The sequence below is a fragment of the Falco punctatus genome (genome assembly GCF_963210335.1).
Source record: "Falco punctatus genome assembly, chromosome: 1".
Taxonomy (NCBI): Eukaryota; Metazoa; Chordata; class Aves; order Falconiformes; family Falconidae; genus Falco; species Falco punctatus.
Window position 1 is genome coordinate 61,203,684 of NC_137580.1, and position 17,155 is coordinate 61,220,838.

General features: G+C 35.3%; 1 protein-coding gene across 8 annotated transcripts in view; it reads left to right on the plus strand.

Moving 5' to 3' along the window:
* MICU3 (mitochondrial calcium uptake family member 3) overlaps window positions 1-17,155 on the plus strand; it is a 57,867-nt gene that overhangs the window by 25,579 nt on the left and 15,133 nt on the right. For 2 of the 8 annotated variants that reach the window (XM_080390259.1, XM_080390257.1), the window contains exons 7-11: window positions 2,810-2,881; window positions 4,233-4,271; window positions 7,463-7,558; window positions 12,504-12,604; window positions 14,423-14,594. In XM_080390259.1, the coding sequence (XP_080246385.1) occupies window positions 2,810-2,881; window positions 4,233-4,271; window positions 7,463-7,558; window positions 12,504-12,604; window positions 14,423-14,594 (480 nt within the window). The remainder of the gene's footprint in view (window positions 1-2,809; window positions 2,882-4,232; window positions 4,272-7,462; window positions 7,559-12,503; window positions 12,605-14,422; window positions 14,595-17,155) is intronic. The other 6 variants (XM_080390263.1, XM_080390261.1, XM_080390260.1 and 3 more) reach the window with 3 other exon arrangements.

Here is a 17,155-nt window from a genome sequence, read left to right on the forward strand (position 1 = left end):
GAAGCAAAGACAATATTCAACTATGGATATTGCATCTTTCTTTCTAATTATGCTTTTATATTCCTCTTTTTATTTGTTTTTTTTATAACATCCTACTTTTTATTTGTTCTCTGTCATGGCCCCTGATAAAAATTTCTCCTTCTTATTCTTCTTCTGTTACCAGATTTGATGGATAGAAGAAAGAAAGGAGAATTTGCAAACACTAGCTATACTGTTCTCCACCTATTTTATTTAACAAATTTGTATAGATTAAACCTGACCCTAACTGCTTGATTACTGTGTCAGTGAACCTTTAAAAATTAGGTCAAATCCCATAAGTTGGAATGGTAGATCTGAACTGAGAAAGACTAAAATAGATAGATAGGTAAATTGATAATGTCTGTGTAAATAAAACTAAATATGAAAATAAAATTTCATTCAGTGATGCTGGAGCTGTGACAGACCCAGGCCCAGAACATACATTTGGCATCTGTAGTGAGTGACCTTGCTTGGGTACACATCATCTCCTGTGTGCCTGGAAGCAGGAGATTGTAAGTGTTGCCATTTGAACAATATCCAGCATTTGCAAAATACTTCTCCACTGATTACAGTCAGCTGTCATAATACTTGAAGTATTGTTAATAATACTCAGTTTTGCAAATAAAGAGAGTTTGAAGAGATTGGTGTAGGGATCACATGTTATGTGATTCTTGTAGAGAGAAGTAGGGGTAGTGAAGAGTCAAAAAATACTTAATTTTTCTGGTAACAGGTTTAGTGTTTTTGTAACCTAATTCTATGGTGTTTGCGCTTTCCTCTTTGCTTATGTCATAGGGGTGAGGTCAGGGAACAGAAGGATTGTGTTGCCTTGTTACAGGAGATCTTGTTTTTCCTGCTTTCAGCAGTCAATCTCATTATCCTGTTTCAAACAGTGTTCCTATGAAAGTATTCCTAAATCCTTTTTGTATTCACTTTTCTACTCCCCGGTATCCTATAGCACTCCTTCTGAACAAAAGATCCATTTCCATAAGTTTAGCAAGTGCTCTAATGATGAGTGCAACAGAATCTTACTCCCTTTGCCTCTGTGGCAGGGGAAATACATCCAAGGATGCATTGCTTTTTACTGGTTTGGTGTTTGTTTTTTTTTTTTTTTTTTTGGTTTTTCAGTTACTGCCACTCTTCTCTCCTAGTTGATGGCTTGTCACTTCACTTTTCACAAGGGTTTTTTTTTTTTTACTTCTCTTCATTTACCTTTTTTCTTTCCACAGTTTTGAATTGCAGACTGTGTAGTACTCTAGACCATCCACCTAAATGTCTTATCATGACTTTTTCCTTGTCGGCATAGGTTACAGTAATTTGTGCCTGTAGGTTTGCAAAGAATTAGAAAAAACATACCAAGGTCTGTAAATTGATCCCGTACTCAAAAATAGATACAATGACACACAATATTCTGGTCTGTATTTGCTGTATAGGCAATTCTAGAACACAATAGTAAATTTTGAAAATTCATAAAATGTTATTTATAAATGCATTTGCTATTTAATCACTAAACAGTGTATTCATTTGCTTCAGTGTTGTCATACCCCTGCAGCAGAGCTGGCCTGATCCCTTTGTCTTAGTCATCTGCCTTCCCTGAAATTAAATTTGGAAAATTTGCTGGCAAAATTTATCACACTTACTTTACCTTTCACATTCCAATCCCAGGGAGTTCTGTATGTATCATTAGAGTATCAGGTCTTTATCTGTGGATATCTACAGTATCTACAGACTTCTGGTAGGTAAAATCAGGTCTTTGAAACCACTGCCACAATTGTGTCTGTCTACCATGATGTTTGGTTCTGAAAATACTGTATTCTAGATAGGACAGTTTTGTCAGCCAGGGTGTTTGTTCTTTTTTGCAGCCTACTTTGAGATTAGCAAATGCTGCAAGTGGCAGTACATTTTTTCACATGCAGTTTTTGAAAAGCTGAAGTCCACTGGCAGAGATACAGGTGGCACCATAGTTAATACTATGTGAAGAGTAAACACACTTTTCTCTAATGGTTTGGAATATTAATAAGTATTACTATAAATAAAAATATCTAGATAAAACAGATACTTACAAAGAAAGATAAGTCCAGACCACTCCTTACTCTGAAGAGTTTATATAATTTCAAAAAATAAATATGCTCAAGAATCTGTATGTTTTAGGTCTCGTATTTGAGGTTTTCTCAGAAGTCATGTTTTAAGCTCTTAACGTAGAGAAGTTTTACAAGACCTGGAGGTATTCTTTGAACAGACTTGAAAAAAGAAAGGGGCGCTTGATAAATTACTCTGGAGTAGTAGTTTGTTGCTGATGAAGGGGAATGTTTCACCCCCACCAGGTGTTTCCACCCCTCCCTTGTACCAGCAGGAGTAAGACCTGATCTAGTGGAAACTAACAATATGAAAAAGATTGATCCAGCTGACTACATAGGCACACAGGTACTAATTAGTACCCTACAAGAAATGATGTGCCTAGAGGTGGTGAAAAATGCTGGAACTCCTTCTTTTTGTATAGGCTGGATTGGCTAAAATGTAAAGCTACATAATGATGTTCTTACTATTGTGCTCCCAATTAGGATTATTAACCTTACTTTGTGGAAGATATATTTCCTTTTTCTTTTCTGTGTGATGGTTAAGGTCACAGAGTGAACATGCAGGCATGAATATGAGCAATAAAGCATCATTGAAACACTGATAATTTAATTAAAAACTAAATTTTAATAGTTTTCAGTGTTTCTCGTGATGAAGGATTGTTATGCATATGAAATAGCTTGAAAACTAAGTAAGAATAAAATGGTTTGTTTTTTAGCTACAAGAGATTTTCAGGAAAAAAAATGAGAAGAGAGAAAGGAAAGGAGATGAAGAAAAACGTGCACTGCTGGTAAGTAAAATCGGAATAGTTGCAGCTGGTAGTTGGGTTGTCCTCTTCGATGTAGGACAAAATTGTGTGTGTATATATTTCACTTTCAATGTTTTCTTCAAACAGTAAATTCATATCATTAAAAAATATTCAAAATATTCGTAACTTTATATATAGAAAAAAGCAATATTTAGCCTAAACTGCAGCTATTGAAAAAAAAATAGTCAAGTGGTCTATAGAAAGGAAAAAAATAGCATTTGAATACTGTATTGCATATTATGACATTAACATTTGGAGGCTATAAATTTAGGAAAAAGTGAATAGTAATGACCCAGTATTATTGTCTATAAGAGTGAGAGATCTCAGTGGCAAGACCAAACTATAATCCTGCCCTCATAACTAACTGAAGCTGTTTATGTAGACATACTGATCCTGATGCTTGTTATTAACATAGTGGTTTTAAAATAACTGATGAAATGTTAGAAGTTGACTTCAATTTTATGTTCAGATTTAATTTTTTTATTAAATACTGCTTATGATCAATGCAAAATGTTTTTATTGTTTATATTCTCTAAATAGATTTTTGTGGAATATTGAATGCTCATATAATGTTAAATTTGCATTTCTGATGTGTATAAGAAAGGTAAGTCAGAATTAGACAAGTCTGTGATGGTTTGTCTGGAGGATGGCAGCAGTAGCAGAAACTTATTTTACTGTTGGACAACTAAAAATCAGGGACAAGTCCCTGTCAAGCCCACAACGGAAAAAAATATGTTTGTTTGTGATTTGTGTATTTACAGCAAAAATTCCTCTTTTTTTTCTTTTTTTGTTTTTGACACATTTGCAAAGCTTCTCATAGTGCCCATTATCCTTTTGGGACCATACGTGCTTGATCTCAGATCTTTATCCCTGAAACCATAGGAAGTTTGAATTTCAAGAATTAATACTTTTTAAACCTTCCCTAAACATAAAAAGGGATCTTTTCTTCCCACCCGGAGACCTGTCCTTCTCAACTCTTCAAAACTGTAGGTCAATTGTTGAACCTCTCACACCCTGACTATGCTGAACAAAGGGAACTTACACCCAAAGGAGGAGCTTTTGGAAAAAGTAAAGATTGCAAAATGGAACATTTCTCCTCAGAGTAATCTGTGCAACTCTGTACTTCTCTTTTGAAAATATGAAGAATGAGATTGAAGATAAACCATTTTTTTCTTCACTGTCTTTTTAAAACCAGGCAAATGAGAAAATCTAATAATATATAAAATAAAGCTTTGCTTATTGTAACTTATTCTGTTGTCTTCTTTTTCCCCCCCTCTTTTGACTTCACTCTGACATGTGATACTTGGCTTGGCCTGTTCTTGCTGTATGTCAGCGTCTTCAACTTTATGGATATCATACTTCTACTAACAGTGTATGTACTCTAATTATTTTCAATTTATGCAGTCTTAACCAGTGAGGTGAAACAATATTTTATAAGAAAATTTACTATATTTATCTTTTTCATCAAGTAAATTCTGCTTCAGTAAAAATGTGATGGATCTTTTACTTGCATAAAAGATTGTGCATGCTTGTTGCACGGATTCTGAAACATGAATTCCTACCAGGAGGAAAGATTGCTGTATTTATATAAAATGAAGGAAACAGTATTTTTAAGGGAAAGGACAAAATGTATCTTAAAAAATTACGGACTTGTTTTTAATTAATGTACGTAAATTAAATCAACCTGCATGAGTCATTTGATCCAGGTCTGTCTTGTCTCCTTGTGTATAATGTGAAGTAATAGTGAAAGGAATCCTTCACCTCTTTGTTTCCCCCTACCCCAAAAAAAAGAAACCAGAAGAGAGCTTTTATATTTTGGTGCTTCACTTACAGAACAAGTAAGAACTTTCAGCAATGACCTAGAATAGGATTTTACAGAAAATAGTCCCTGTATTATGTAGGTGACAGCAAAGTTATTTTCAATCATTTTGAAGGATTGGAAGAGAGAATCAGCAAGGGGAGAGGTCTTCTGCATTTTTTTTATGTTTTCGTCATGGCCTGATTAATTTTTGGGACACAGCAGAAGTAAAACTGTGGTAATAAAAGATGATTTTATGTTAAAGTAGAAGAATTAAACTTGTTTTGGTATGATAGTCGTGATATTCAAAGTGAGGGGAGGGAACCTATGAGAATTAGTGACTAGTGAGTTTCCAGCTGTAAAGTCTGTTTCTTTATATAGTCGTTCACAGGAACGCACAGGTTTGTTTCCTGTGAAGTTAGCACCCACAATTTGGGCAGTATGCAGAAAGGAATTCTGTTGAATGAAAAGGTGCAGTGATACAATGTAGGTGCTGCAATGTTGTGAGAACCATGTAGTAGGAGGTGTGAGCCCTTAAGATTAAATGGATTTTAGGTAAGGCTTTGCTGCAGTGAAAGGTGCTGTGCAGTGGTTGCCATATTCCTCTGCTACCACCTGTTTTACAGTGAAACCAAACTAGTTAGGCTTTCCTGCTCATGCAGTAATTCTCAGCTTAAGTAAATAATTCACCTTCTAGACTAGCCGCATCCAGACTTTTTGTCAAAATGATGCCCAGGTGTGCACCATCCTTTTCTGCCCTCCTGCTGCCTGAGTGGAGATCTCCATGCAAAGGAGACTCAGGTGTTTAGGAATTCACAGTATCCAGCAAATCCCCCACCCCAGGAAAATTGGGATTTCTATTTCTCCTACTGAAACAAGAAGTGTAGCAGCCTTTTCAGTTTCTCCTGATGTCCTGGGGAGTTGAAAATACTCAAGACCAAGGAGATGGAACCCTAAAATGTCTGGGGTGATCTGAAATGCTGAGGGCCCCTCTCCTCACTTCATCCTTCAGAACAGCTCTAATTTTTTGAGAAGTGTCAAGGTCTGTAAGCCATAGAGTGCATACAGTGATGTTTTAAATAGGTTAAATATTTTTGCATTTTTATTTGCATAGGTTAATTCTTTCAAATCATGTTCTGGTGCATAGTGTATTTGTGTATTAAGGCTACTTCAGCATGTGTTGCATGAGTGCGTTCACTAGCCAAATGCCAACCAGAACATGATAGTTATAGGGAGATGCATGTAAGGAAAGTGAAATGTGCACGCCCAGAAGTACTAATTTCATTGACTAAAGTACATCTCCAGTAAGAGAACAAATTCAGTGACTACTTAAAATAGATAATTGCAGAATTGTATGCATAAAAGAATGAGGTAGTGTTTATTCACATGACCCAGTAAACATCAATGGGATAAATAAGTCTAAGAGAGAAACTGCTAAGGACCTAATCCTGCACACACTCCAGTAAACAAGTTTAAGTTTAGCAATTTAGGATGGTATGGAGTACAGTGGCCACGACATAGGAACAGAAAGATAAAACCAGAATTTTTCAAAAGTGAGACAAAAGTATAATACACATTAAGCGTGGGTATAATTCCTGGTAGTTTTATCATGTTTCTGTGATGGCAATTTACAGAAAGAGCTGAGTTGAATTAGTTAGTGAGGAAGTATGTAACAGAACTTCTAGAAGCAGTACATACAATGTGTTGACATAATGTAAAATACGTAGAGACAGTAAACCTTCAACTCTGAACAGTCTTCTTTATGATAACTGATTTTACACATTGCAGTGTAAATCTTCTGAGAGAACAATATGTGCTGAGTTAAAAAAAATGGGTTTAATTTCTAGTTAGGAGATTAAACTCATTTTTTTGTCTTGCCTGCCCAGATGGACATGGGAGGGGAGCTGTGAAAGTAGCTGTAGTTTAGATTAACTTGTGGAGAGAAAGGGGAAAATCCATTCAGTTGCAATAACCCTACCCAAGTTAAAATAGCCTTCTGCTGCCTTTAGCGTCACCTCCCCAAGATTCTTTGGCGGGGTGGTGGGGGAGTATTGTGTATCTCTTCCAAGACTAATTGCAAGATAAGGGAAGACCTGTTTTAAAAAGGAAAATTTTTTAGGCTTCAAAAAATGAAACATTTCAGAGCAAAAAGGTAAGCATATTTTCCTTGGACAGATTAAACACATATTTTCTATCTAAACAAGGTAAGTTTGATCATCTGGTGGGCATAGCATTTCCTTGATAAGTATATTACAGTTGAAGCTGGACTTAATTAGGCTTGGGTTTTTGCATTTCTGCATCGGTGCAAGAATATCATCCTGATTATTGCATGAAATTAATTTTATATAACTAGTTGTATGGTGATACCTATTTTGACCAATGGGAAAACAAATTTCATAAGTATTTAATATTTTTTTGCAACAGAATTGTTAGAAAAAACAACAGCAATATACTGAGTTTAGATGGACATTTTCACATATACTTTTAATATTTTCAGTTTACATTTTCTCTATTTTGTTTGGGAGAGTGGAGTCTGGTGATACTTTTGGCACAGCCAAGTTATGAGTGATAAGCAAGTATCTGTAATAGTCCAGTGTTACCTTCATGTACAAAGTGTCATGTAGCTGGGTAGAAATTTCTCTGTGTAGAAGCAGAAGAATCAAGGCATGCTTTTGAAGATCAGTTGAAAAAGATTTTAAAGTCTGTAGTGGTTGTTTTATTGTTTTTTGGTTTTCAAACAATTGTGCTTCTTGAAACTTCTGCAGGTTCTTAAAACAGAAGGAGAGGACCTTGTCCCCAGAAGCTATTGGGATACTTTGAGACGTAGCACAAGCCAAGCACTCTTTTCGGACCTTGCGGAGGTATAAGACAACCTCTGTCTCTGGTCCATAAACAGACTGCTATTTTATTTATTTATGTTCTGATTATTTTCCTGTTTTATGCACTTTGTTTCTTCTCTTTCTTTTAACTATTATTTTTTTAAACCTTAAAGTTCTCAGATGAAATGGATTTGGTTCTGTGCAATGTGATAATTGAAAGTTGTCATTTCCAAGTAAAAGCAAAGTTGTATTTTGAAAGAGTTGGAAGATCAAGTCCTCTTCACTCCTTACCATAAGAAACATTTTTCTAATGCTAGTAGTGACAATATTTCACAGTTAGAGAAGTAATTCAGGAAACCTTTGTAATTTAAGCTTGGTCGAGTGGTATGACAACTTGAGTGAGAGTTGCAGCCCTTTAAGCTTTAGGTCCTTAATGTGCTTTTTATGTATGTTATCAGAGCTTATCTTCACAAAACCAGTGTCATGCAGAGATTGTTTTAATTCTTGAATTAAATCAGGAATTTTAAAGTAACCAAAACATTGATCAACCTTTTTTAATATTACATGATCATTATGGAGAAGTAGTAATATCACTGAGCTGTGAAATTGATTTCCATAGTGCTTTAAAGTCCGATAAGATTCTTGTTTCATGATCTGCTTTCAGATAATTAAGACATTTATTTTTATTGATCATTTAAGAGGGTCAGAAAACTAGATCATTGAGGCTTTTCTGTGCCCCATACAGTGAGGGTGATTGCTCTGCTGGTTGTGGCATTAAAGGACATACAGCAACTCCCCACTGACTCTGGTCTCAAGTCCCATGTTTCATAAGCAGGATCATAATGAAAAAAGAACAAGGAACTGAAACCGACCTCTGGGGTAAAACAGTCTTTTTCTTTGCTTCATAAGCAATGTGTGCTCCATATTAAAAGTAATTAGCATTTTGTCCCTGCTGTTGTTCTGCAGAAGCTATTGAATAACCTGAGGACTTGGATGGGCTTTTTCTAATTTCCAGGCTACATTTACTCATAGTCCCTTTATATCAGTCTGTTGTCCCTTAATTCTCATAGGGCTTTTTCTTCTTTAGTGTTAATCTTCTTACGGTTGTGTTTATAAATGCAGTCATAGCCCAGTTTATCAGTTTTAATTTTCATAGGCTGAACACAACAAGGTCTTTGATTTTTCTCTTAAGTTAGAACCCAGGTATCAAATAGGCCTTCTCTGTACCTCTCAGCTCGAGTTCATTTGCCTTTGAACAAAACAAAATGTAGTGTTACAGAATTGAGTTTTGTAGCAATATTCACAGTAATAATACATTTGTAGTGATCTTGCAATAAAGCAGTATAACCAACCTTTGTTCCCTTGCTTTTAAAGTGATGAGCTCCTAAACTACTAGTCCAGTTATCAGTCCTTATTTATGCCACCAGATTTTAAACCCCAGGACATCAGTGTTCCTGTCTAGTCATCTAAGGGAGATGTAAAGGGGAGACAGGGCTGCTCTTCTCATTGACTGTTTAAGGAGCTTGGGGCACTGAGTTTTCTGAATTAACTGTCTTAATTTACATCTGATACCTCAGACTAGTATCTGTAACTACAATGTAGTGGAGGTTTAACAGCAGCTGTAATAAGCATTGATTTAAAATGTCTGTAAAATGCATAAAAAGTCTCTTTGCTCACTTGTAAATAATTTTACGAAGAAAGATCATGTCCTGCATTTGCTCCACTGACAATTTCTCACTTCTCACCATAATCATCATTATCATGCTTGGTTTAAGTTTGATCCAGCTGGCTTTCATCCATATTCTTATCTCTCCCAGGTACTCTCACATCTGAATAATAATATAGCCATCTGTACTAAGAAAGTGGCATAAAGCTAGGTGACACTAAAGTCTGTGTTTTTTCATAGCCTTTTGAGAAAGCCGTGTGTAAACTGAAAAGGAGAGTAAATAAAGTTTGTTATTGTGGGGATCAACTTACAAGGTCTCTTTGGGGGGAAAAGAAGTTACTCACCACATCCAGTTTCTTTCTAGGACAGCTTACAGTGCTGTTTCTGCTATTTCTCATTTAGCAACTACACCATCCTGTTGGAATATGCCAGTTATTGCTGAATTCAGTTTGTGGGTTTATTCTTAAATTACTAAGTGAAACTGGAAATGAGTAGATTTATTGCTATAAATATTGAAAAATCAGGGACTTGCACTAAGAAAGTTCTTTTTAATTTAGCGCATTATATGCATACTTTATTCTCAGAATATGTTCCTTCAAGTGGACCATTGTTCTTGAGTATAACTTCCTTTTAGTCAACCCTCTTTAATCAAAAGCTAGAAATTAATTTTGCAGAAAATACATTAAAAAAATAGATTTCCTTCTCTTCAGGTTAGGAAATTGAGAGGAAAAGATGTTGCCATTATGCTGCAAGCCAGTAATGCAACTGAAACACTTTACCTGTATTTGTATTAAGAGTTAGTGTAAAGATAAATAAGGCAGGGTTTTATTCTTATGTAAATGACTGCAGAATATATTAGATCAAAATAGAGGCTTACATTTTTATATATGTAAATAGGTGTGATCATTTCATTTTCACTGATCTAAAATACGAAATTCACTTTATTATGAACAGTAAATAATAGTTTTAAATTATTAAGGCTTTTATTTTTATCCTTACCCCTTAAGAGAGAGAATGTCTTTAATGCTATCAATGCAGAAGGAGCACAGGAATAGTTTTCAGTTGCCTGCGGTTCTGCCGAGAAGCATACTGGGTTGAGTTTCTGGGGTGAGGTTTTTGTTTGGGTTTGTTTCATTTAGTGAGGCTGACCAAATGGGAATTGTGAAAAGACTTACAGATTGTATTTTTTTTAAATGGTTCTTTAGATATGGGTGAATGCAACCTAAGTCTAAGGTTTTGAAATGTTTTTGCAAGATGAAAGGCTGTAATTTAACATTTGATATCTTTTCAGTGTACTTGAGGGAAATTGTTTGAATGTGCTTAGGGATTTAATTGCTTAAAAGACATAAGAAATCAGGGTATCTGCATTTCAGTATATTGTGTTCTGTAGTGGAGGGTAACAATATTAAAAGACAAATAGTGATTACTTTTCTGAATTAGTTTGCTCACTCGAAGAGCAGTGCTGTCTTAATGGAAGGACATGAAATATCTCTCTACCTATATATACACTATGTCATCTTATTTCTCCCTGGAGAAGAATATGAGAATAAAGAGGAAGCTAGAGCACACGTAATACAATCTTGAGAATCCTGAACTGATTATACTGAAGTACAGAAAAGTCTCTCTCATTTCTTTAGTTCTTGGATGTTGAAAGGATCAGTATTTTTACTGCCTCATTTTTTCCTTGTTGTTGATACAGAAATACTTTTAATGGATATTGCATTTTATATTTTTTACAAATCAGTGTGTACATTTGAAATTAATAGAGTATATTGCAGAGAATGTAGCTGTGAAATGGTTTTTCATGGTACATGACGTTGAACTGCTGCATAGTGTTCAAAATGTCTTCCTAGTTTCTTCATTTAGAGTTTCTCCATCTGTTATAAATTTATAGCCTCTTCAGTTATGAAATCAAGTCAGACCTAAAGGACTCTTTGAGTGCAGCTTGCAGGTTTGTATATGCAGATCTTTATAGATCTGTATAAACTGTTTCCTATACTTAGAATAAATCCCGTAGGTTTGTAAACTATCGTTATGGTGATAAATTAGTACTACTACATCTCCCGTATACTTACTAGGTTGCCGTACTGTATATTCTGTTCTGTACATTTCACAGTAGAGTTGGCAGGCACACTTCCACAAAAATATGGTGTTGCTGATGGGTGGTAGCTTGCACAGGCAGAGCAAAAACTACTGGCTCCCACTCTTTGCTTTTGGTAGGATCTTGTCTTTGCAAGAAAAATGAGAGCACAGACAGAAGGTTCTCCCTAGGCATGTGCAGCAGGGAGACTAAATGTGTTACTTTTTCAATTTCAAATGTTGGCAGATGCATGTTAATGCCAGAAGGACATTGCCATGGTGGAATACTATGGCTTGCTTAGGAGCCTTATATTACTGAATTATTTTTCTAGCTTTTCAGTATATCAAGAGACTCTTTGTAAAAGAGCTTAAATCAATGCACATACGTGACACTTATGGATAATGAATATGTAGTAAAAAAGTACAGTGTTGCACAATCAGGTGGTAGTTACTTCTGTTTATATGCATATCTTCCTATTTACAATTTGAGCTATTACATATGCTCAAAATTAGTTGGTGTTACTACTCTAATTCTGTGCCTTCAAAGTCGATATTTTTTAAGGAAAGAGAATTAGTACATGTTCAGAGATTCTTGTTTGATGCATAGACCACAGACCTAGTGGATAAGGAACGTTCTTGAGAGAATGACTCAAAATATTACTTTGTGATTTCAAAATTTTTTCAGTTCTATTATTTTACATATATTTGGGCAATAAAATTTAAACTGTAGACATCTGCTGCTTACAGAAGAGAATCATACAAAGTACACCTGACTGATGTGAGTAGTTTTGGAATACAATCCCATATTAATAATTTTGAAATATAAAATAAAAGTATATGAAGTAATGTCCCTTAGTTTCTTTGTAGTTGCACATTAGAAGGGAAAGGAGATTTTGTCTGAATGGAGTTATTTTTATGGTTTTCAGAAATGACTAGAAATTCTTTTTCTCAAGAGTTTCTGGTTTTATTTTTCATGCTTCCCCCCCTTCATTGCAGCTTCCTTTATATTGTTGTTGTAAGTGTTTTCTACTAAATGCAATTAACAACCTAATGCCATTTTGTGTGAAAATTGCATGACTATATTAATTTAAAGGATTTTAATGCTGAAGTTTTTCTTAAGACTGCAAACATAAAATGAACTCTTCTAATAGAAAGGTCTATTGTGAGGATAGGCATTCTCAGATTATAGTTCTGTAACTGATCCAATCATGGCCTTTAATTTCTTTTATTCTAATATTTAAGCGTACTGATGATATGTCAAGTTCACTGTCAGATACTACACTGCTTGTACACTTTTTCGGCAAGAGAGGAAAAGCTGAACTGAACTTTGAAGATTTTTATAGGTGAGTCTCAATTTTATTTAATTCCTTGTAAAAAATACTTGCATGCTTGTTCCACTTAATGTGTATTGTATTACTATACACATAGTTTATGCAGGCATGTATAATAGTTTATGTTCCCTTTGTGTGTGTTATATGCAAAGAGCAAAATAAAACAGTAAGTGGACCAGCAAGAAAAAGTCCTGTACTAATGCTGCTGCATTGGCAACTTTTGATAGCACTTGTGTGCGTAGTTGGCTTGGGGTGGAGAGGTTATACCCCAACCCTGTTCTTACTGGTATGTAGGAATTTCTTCTTGGTTTTGAATTATTTTTATTGTTTCCCCTGTTTGTCAGTGCTTTAAAAAAAATTTTGTGCGTGCATCTCTGCTCTTGGGGACATCTTTAAATGTAACAATTTTTCTGAAGATACCATGTAGGCACCCTAGAACAAGCTTCTTTGGGAAAAAGTGAAAACACAGTGGAAGCCATTGGCTTAATCGTTACTCCAGTTAAAATAGAATTCAAAAATATAGGGAGAGTGCCATAGAAACAGAGCCATAAAACTGTATGTTTTTGTGTAACTGAAAGAGATGGTATTTGGTTATTGTTTCCTCAGTAAATACTCCCAATACATATTGTCTTTATAATTACCACCTAACTACGCATTCTAATAAATCAGATGTTTGCAAAATACTTTGCCTTAAAATTATGTCATGAAAAGTGTTCAGTATTTCACATTATATGTAAACTATCTCATCAAGTGAAATCATGATGTGAGTTCAAAACAAGAACCAGAAAAGAAGGTACTTTTTCAAAAGGCATCTAGTTAAAATGTACAGCTATTGCTGTAAGATGTGAATGCTAAAGAGATCAAAACCTAGCAGTTGTTTAATGAAAGAGGGATCCATCAAGTTTTATTCACTACTTCACCAGCTCAAAAGATCATTAAACTATGGACTGGTGAGGGAAATGCGGTTGTACATTTACCTTGCACTTAGACGTTTGCCTAGACATCCCTTTGATTTGAGCTCCTCATAGTTCTTAGAAGTCAAGTTATATATCAGGAGGGAGTGTTGCAGGCAATGTCTACAGGATGGGGACTCTTGAGAACCTGTAACAGGGAAATGTCACAGGTTGTGATTGTCAATCAGATGAACATGAGCTCCCGGTGCAGTACTGTGACTGGAGACCTTATTTCATCCTTGGTTGTATAACTAGAACATCAAGCAGAATCAGGGAAGTTATATTTCCTTTTTATATGTAGCTGGTTTTATATATACTTTATATATACCTCTTAACCAATTTTGGTGTCCAGAAGATACTAAATATGTTGCTAAGTTGGGAAGAGTTTATAGAAAAATCACAAGAATAGTGAAGTATTAAAAAAAAATAATAGTTTAGATAGAAAGGCTGCAAGACTTCGTCATACTTAGCTTGTTAAGAAGAGAAAGGTAAGGTTTGATTGCAATCTGTAAGTAGCTATATGGGGAGTAAATTTTGGGAATTAATTTAGTACCATGACGGAATTTTTGACATAAGTAAATATCAGTGACCCACTGAAGAAGAAAATGAAGCAAACACAAACTAGAAGTAAATCAGAAATGTAAGTAGTAAGTCATTCTAATCCTTAATAAAACACTTCATCTTTGAGTTGATTGATGTATTGTTTAGAAAATGTGTCAACATAGATAAGAGATTTACCAAAATTGCCATCAGTGCTATGAAGAGGGAACTAACTTGCATAATGCTGTTCGGCTTCATATTCTACGACTCTTTTAAGGACATGAATAGTAGAAATACAAGGTATTATTATTTATTCATATTTATGTTTGTGTTTTAGATTTATGGATAACCTACAAACTGAGGTTCTAGAGATAGAATTTCTTTCCTACTCTAATGGGATGAACACCATCAGTGAGGAAGACTTTGCCCATATTCTTTTGAGGTATACAAATGTGGAAAATACATCAAGTTACCTGGAAAACATGCGCTGCAGGATTCCTGAAGAAAAGGTAATTGTTTAGCTAGAACAGCAGTGGGCCACAGCATCCAGTCCCAGTGTCATCAAGATGAGAACATAGCCTTGTTGGACTGAATGAGATTCTGTCACTGAATTAACTACCACCAGGATTTTATTCTGATCATAAGCTGTGTCTGTCACGTTTTTCAGATTACTTACTGAATAGAGGTAGAAGAGTAAATAGCGTGGACTTAGGTTCCATAGGATGTAGCTAGTAGTATTTTTGAAGTTTAGGTGACAAAGCTTTGTACTATATGGCATTTCAATTTAAACACCATAAACTGTAAGACTTGATAAAGAACAGTTTTCTAACAATGAAGCATTAAAAGAACTATTTTTCTTCTCTTTTGCACTGCCGCTGGAATAGCACGTCCTCAGAAATAACCTTGACACCTCTTACAGAGTCGTTTTATAGTCTTAAGAACAGATCACTTGTATATAGTATATTATTAATGGCTGAAGAGATAGAAAAGATAATAAAAACAGTAAACGTCATGAGGTAGATAGTCCATTTGTTTCACAACAAATGAGTTGTCAGAAGTGTATCTGAGAGAAATGTCGTGGCAACTATGCATCAATGGAAATCAATAGGATAATGTTGAAAGGGATGTTTTGGATATACTCCTGTTTGTGTTTACAGAACGAGATCAGATTAATCTGTCCTGGAAATCGTAACTTTTTCAATAGCTATTTATTTTAATAGCATTGGCAGCAGAGTTTTGAAGAAAAGTAATAGATTGGTTTGGACAGGGTTTTTTTTTGTTTTGTTGTTTGATTTTGTGTTGGTTTTTTATTTGAGAAATTACGTTGTCATTTTAGTCTACAAAGTAAGAGAAATCAGCTGACCCGATAGAAGCACATTCCGAAAATCAACAGTTTTCTCTTAAAATACCTGGATTATTTGATTCTTCCCATGGTTGTACAGCATTTAGGTCCACTGAGAGATAAACATAGCTGTGGAGTAGAAAGGGAAATCAGGGCTGTCTTTTTTGCACCAGTTTAGGTGTAAGATGAAGTGGTAATAACTGGGATCAGGGTTCCTGTGCAGTGACCCCTTCTGAGTTCCCAGGTGAGCCACTGAGGCGCTCAGTTCTAACTACTCTAAAAGGCATATGTAGCTTTCAATATTCAAAGCCAAGACAGTGCAACAGAAGTGGTATAAAGCCCTTTTGGCATGGTTCCCAGATGTTTTTTGTTTAGGGGTAAGTCTGAAAAAGAAAAAAACACAACAAACTTTGAGGCTTGTGTAACGACGACACAAGTATAACTTGGGTAACTGAAAAATAATGACAGTTGTAGGTATAGAGAAATACTTCTTTGAATGGCAAAAATGAAGTCGATTAAGTAAATATAAATACAGACTTTCTTTTAAACACAAAGAAGTATTCTTTGAAGTTCCTCTCTTAAGGCTTCCAATGCCACTGTTCGGATACAAGGTCTTCCACAGTAGTTCTTGGTCTCTGGTGGGACCACCAGCTAAAGCAAACTTCCACATAGAAGGCAGTCTCAGTTACTGGTTTGCTTATGGTGTGTTTGGGGACTATCCTGGCACTTGACCAGTGCCATATAGCTGTATGTCATATGCTATACCTCCATTAAGTAAAACAAGACATTGCCATTTTCTGTAGCTCCGTATCACTGGCTTGGTAAATGTGCTGTCAGTGGAAAAAGTAAACCCCTGTGACGTCTCTTGTGCTGGCCCCAGGCTTTTGAGAATGGGATTTTGCCTCTTTATTGCCATGGAGGTGGTGTTCATATGTTTGCACTTTGTTACACTTGTAATAACATTATAATTCAAAACCTCATTATTACAGTGATATGCTGCAATACTAATACGAATCAGAGGATTCCATTTAGAAGAAAATTTAGCCTAGCCTGTCAAGTAATAGGCAGCTACTTTTGCAGTTGAAAATGTTAATCTTTTTTGGCGCTGTATGTAGAAGCCTCTAAAGCAACACGATGATCATTTGGTGTACTGAAGTCACGTTAAAATGTTCAGCTGGCAGGCTGCCTGCTCACAGGATGTTTTCCTCCCTTTACTAACTAGATGCCAAGCAGTGATTCATTTAAGCTGGCACATTGAATTACTACAAATATCAGCTCCTAAAGAAAGTCTACGCATTCTAACAGTGTTGGTGCATTAATGTAACAGTTTTATTCGCTGTAGTAAAATATAATCTGTCCAAATAAATAAAAGTTGGCTTCCTTTTACATAGAAAAGAAATAGTTTCCAGTAGGAAAATTCTGGGTTATCTACACATAGATAATTTCCTATGTCAAAATGCAAAACATATGGCAAATTGATAAATGTTTTTACAATTACCAGTTGAACAGAATATGGCCCTAGGAAAGGAGAGGGACAGTAGAATGCTGTATGCCCAACTCTCTTTGAGTGTCATTTTGTCTGCCCTTCTGCCTCTTTTGTGTCCTTTGCTGGCTTTCCTTGAGAGGAAATGGTTACAGATGATTTCAGCAGAAGCTGTAGAAGTCTAAAATTAAGCCAGAGATCTTTTTCATTGCTAAAATGTTTTGGAATTTGTACCGTTTAGCCAT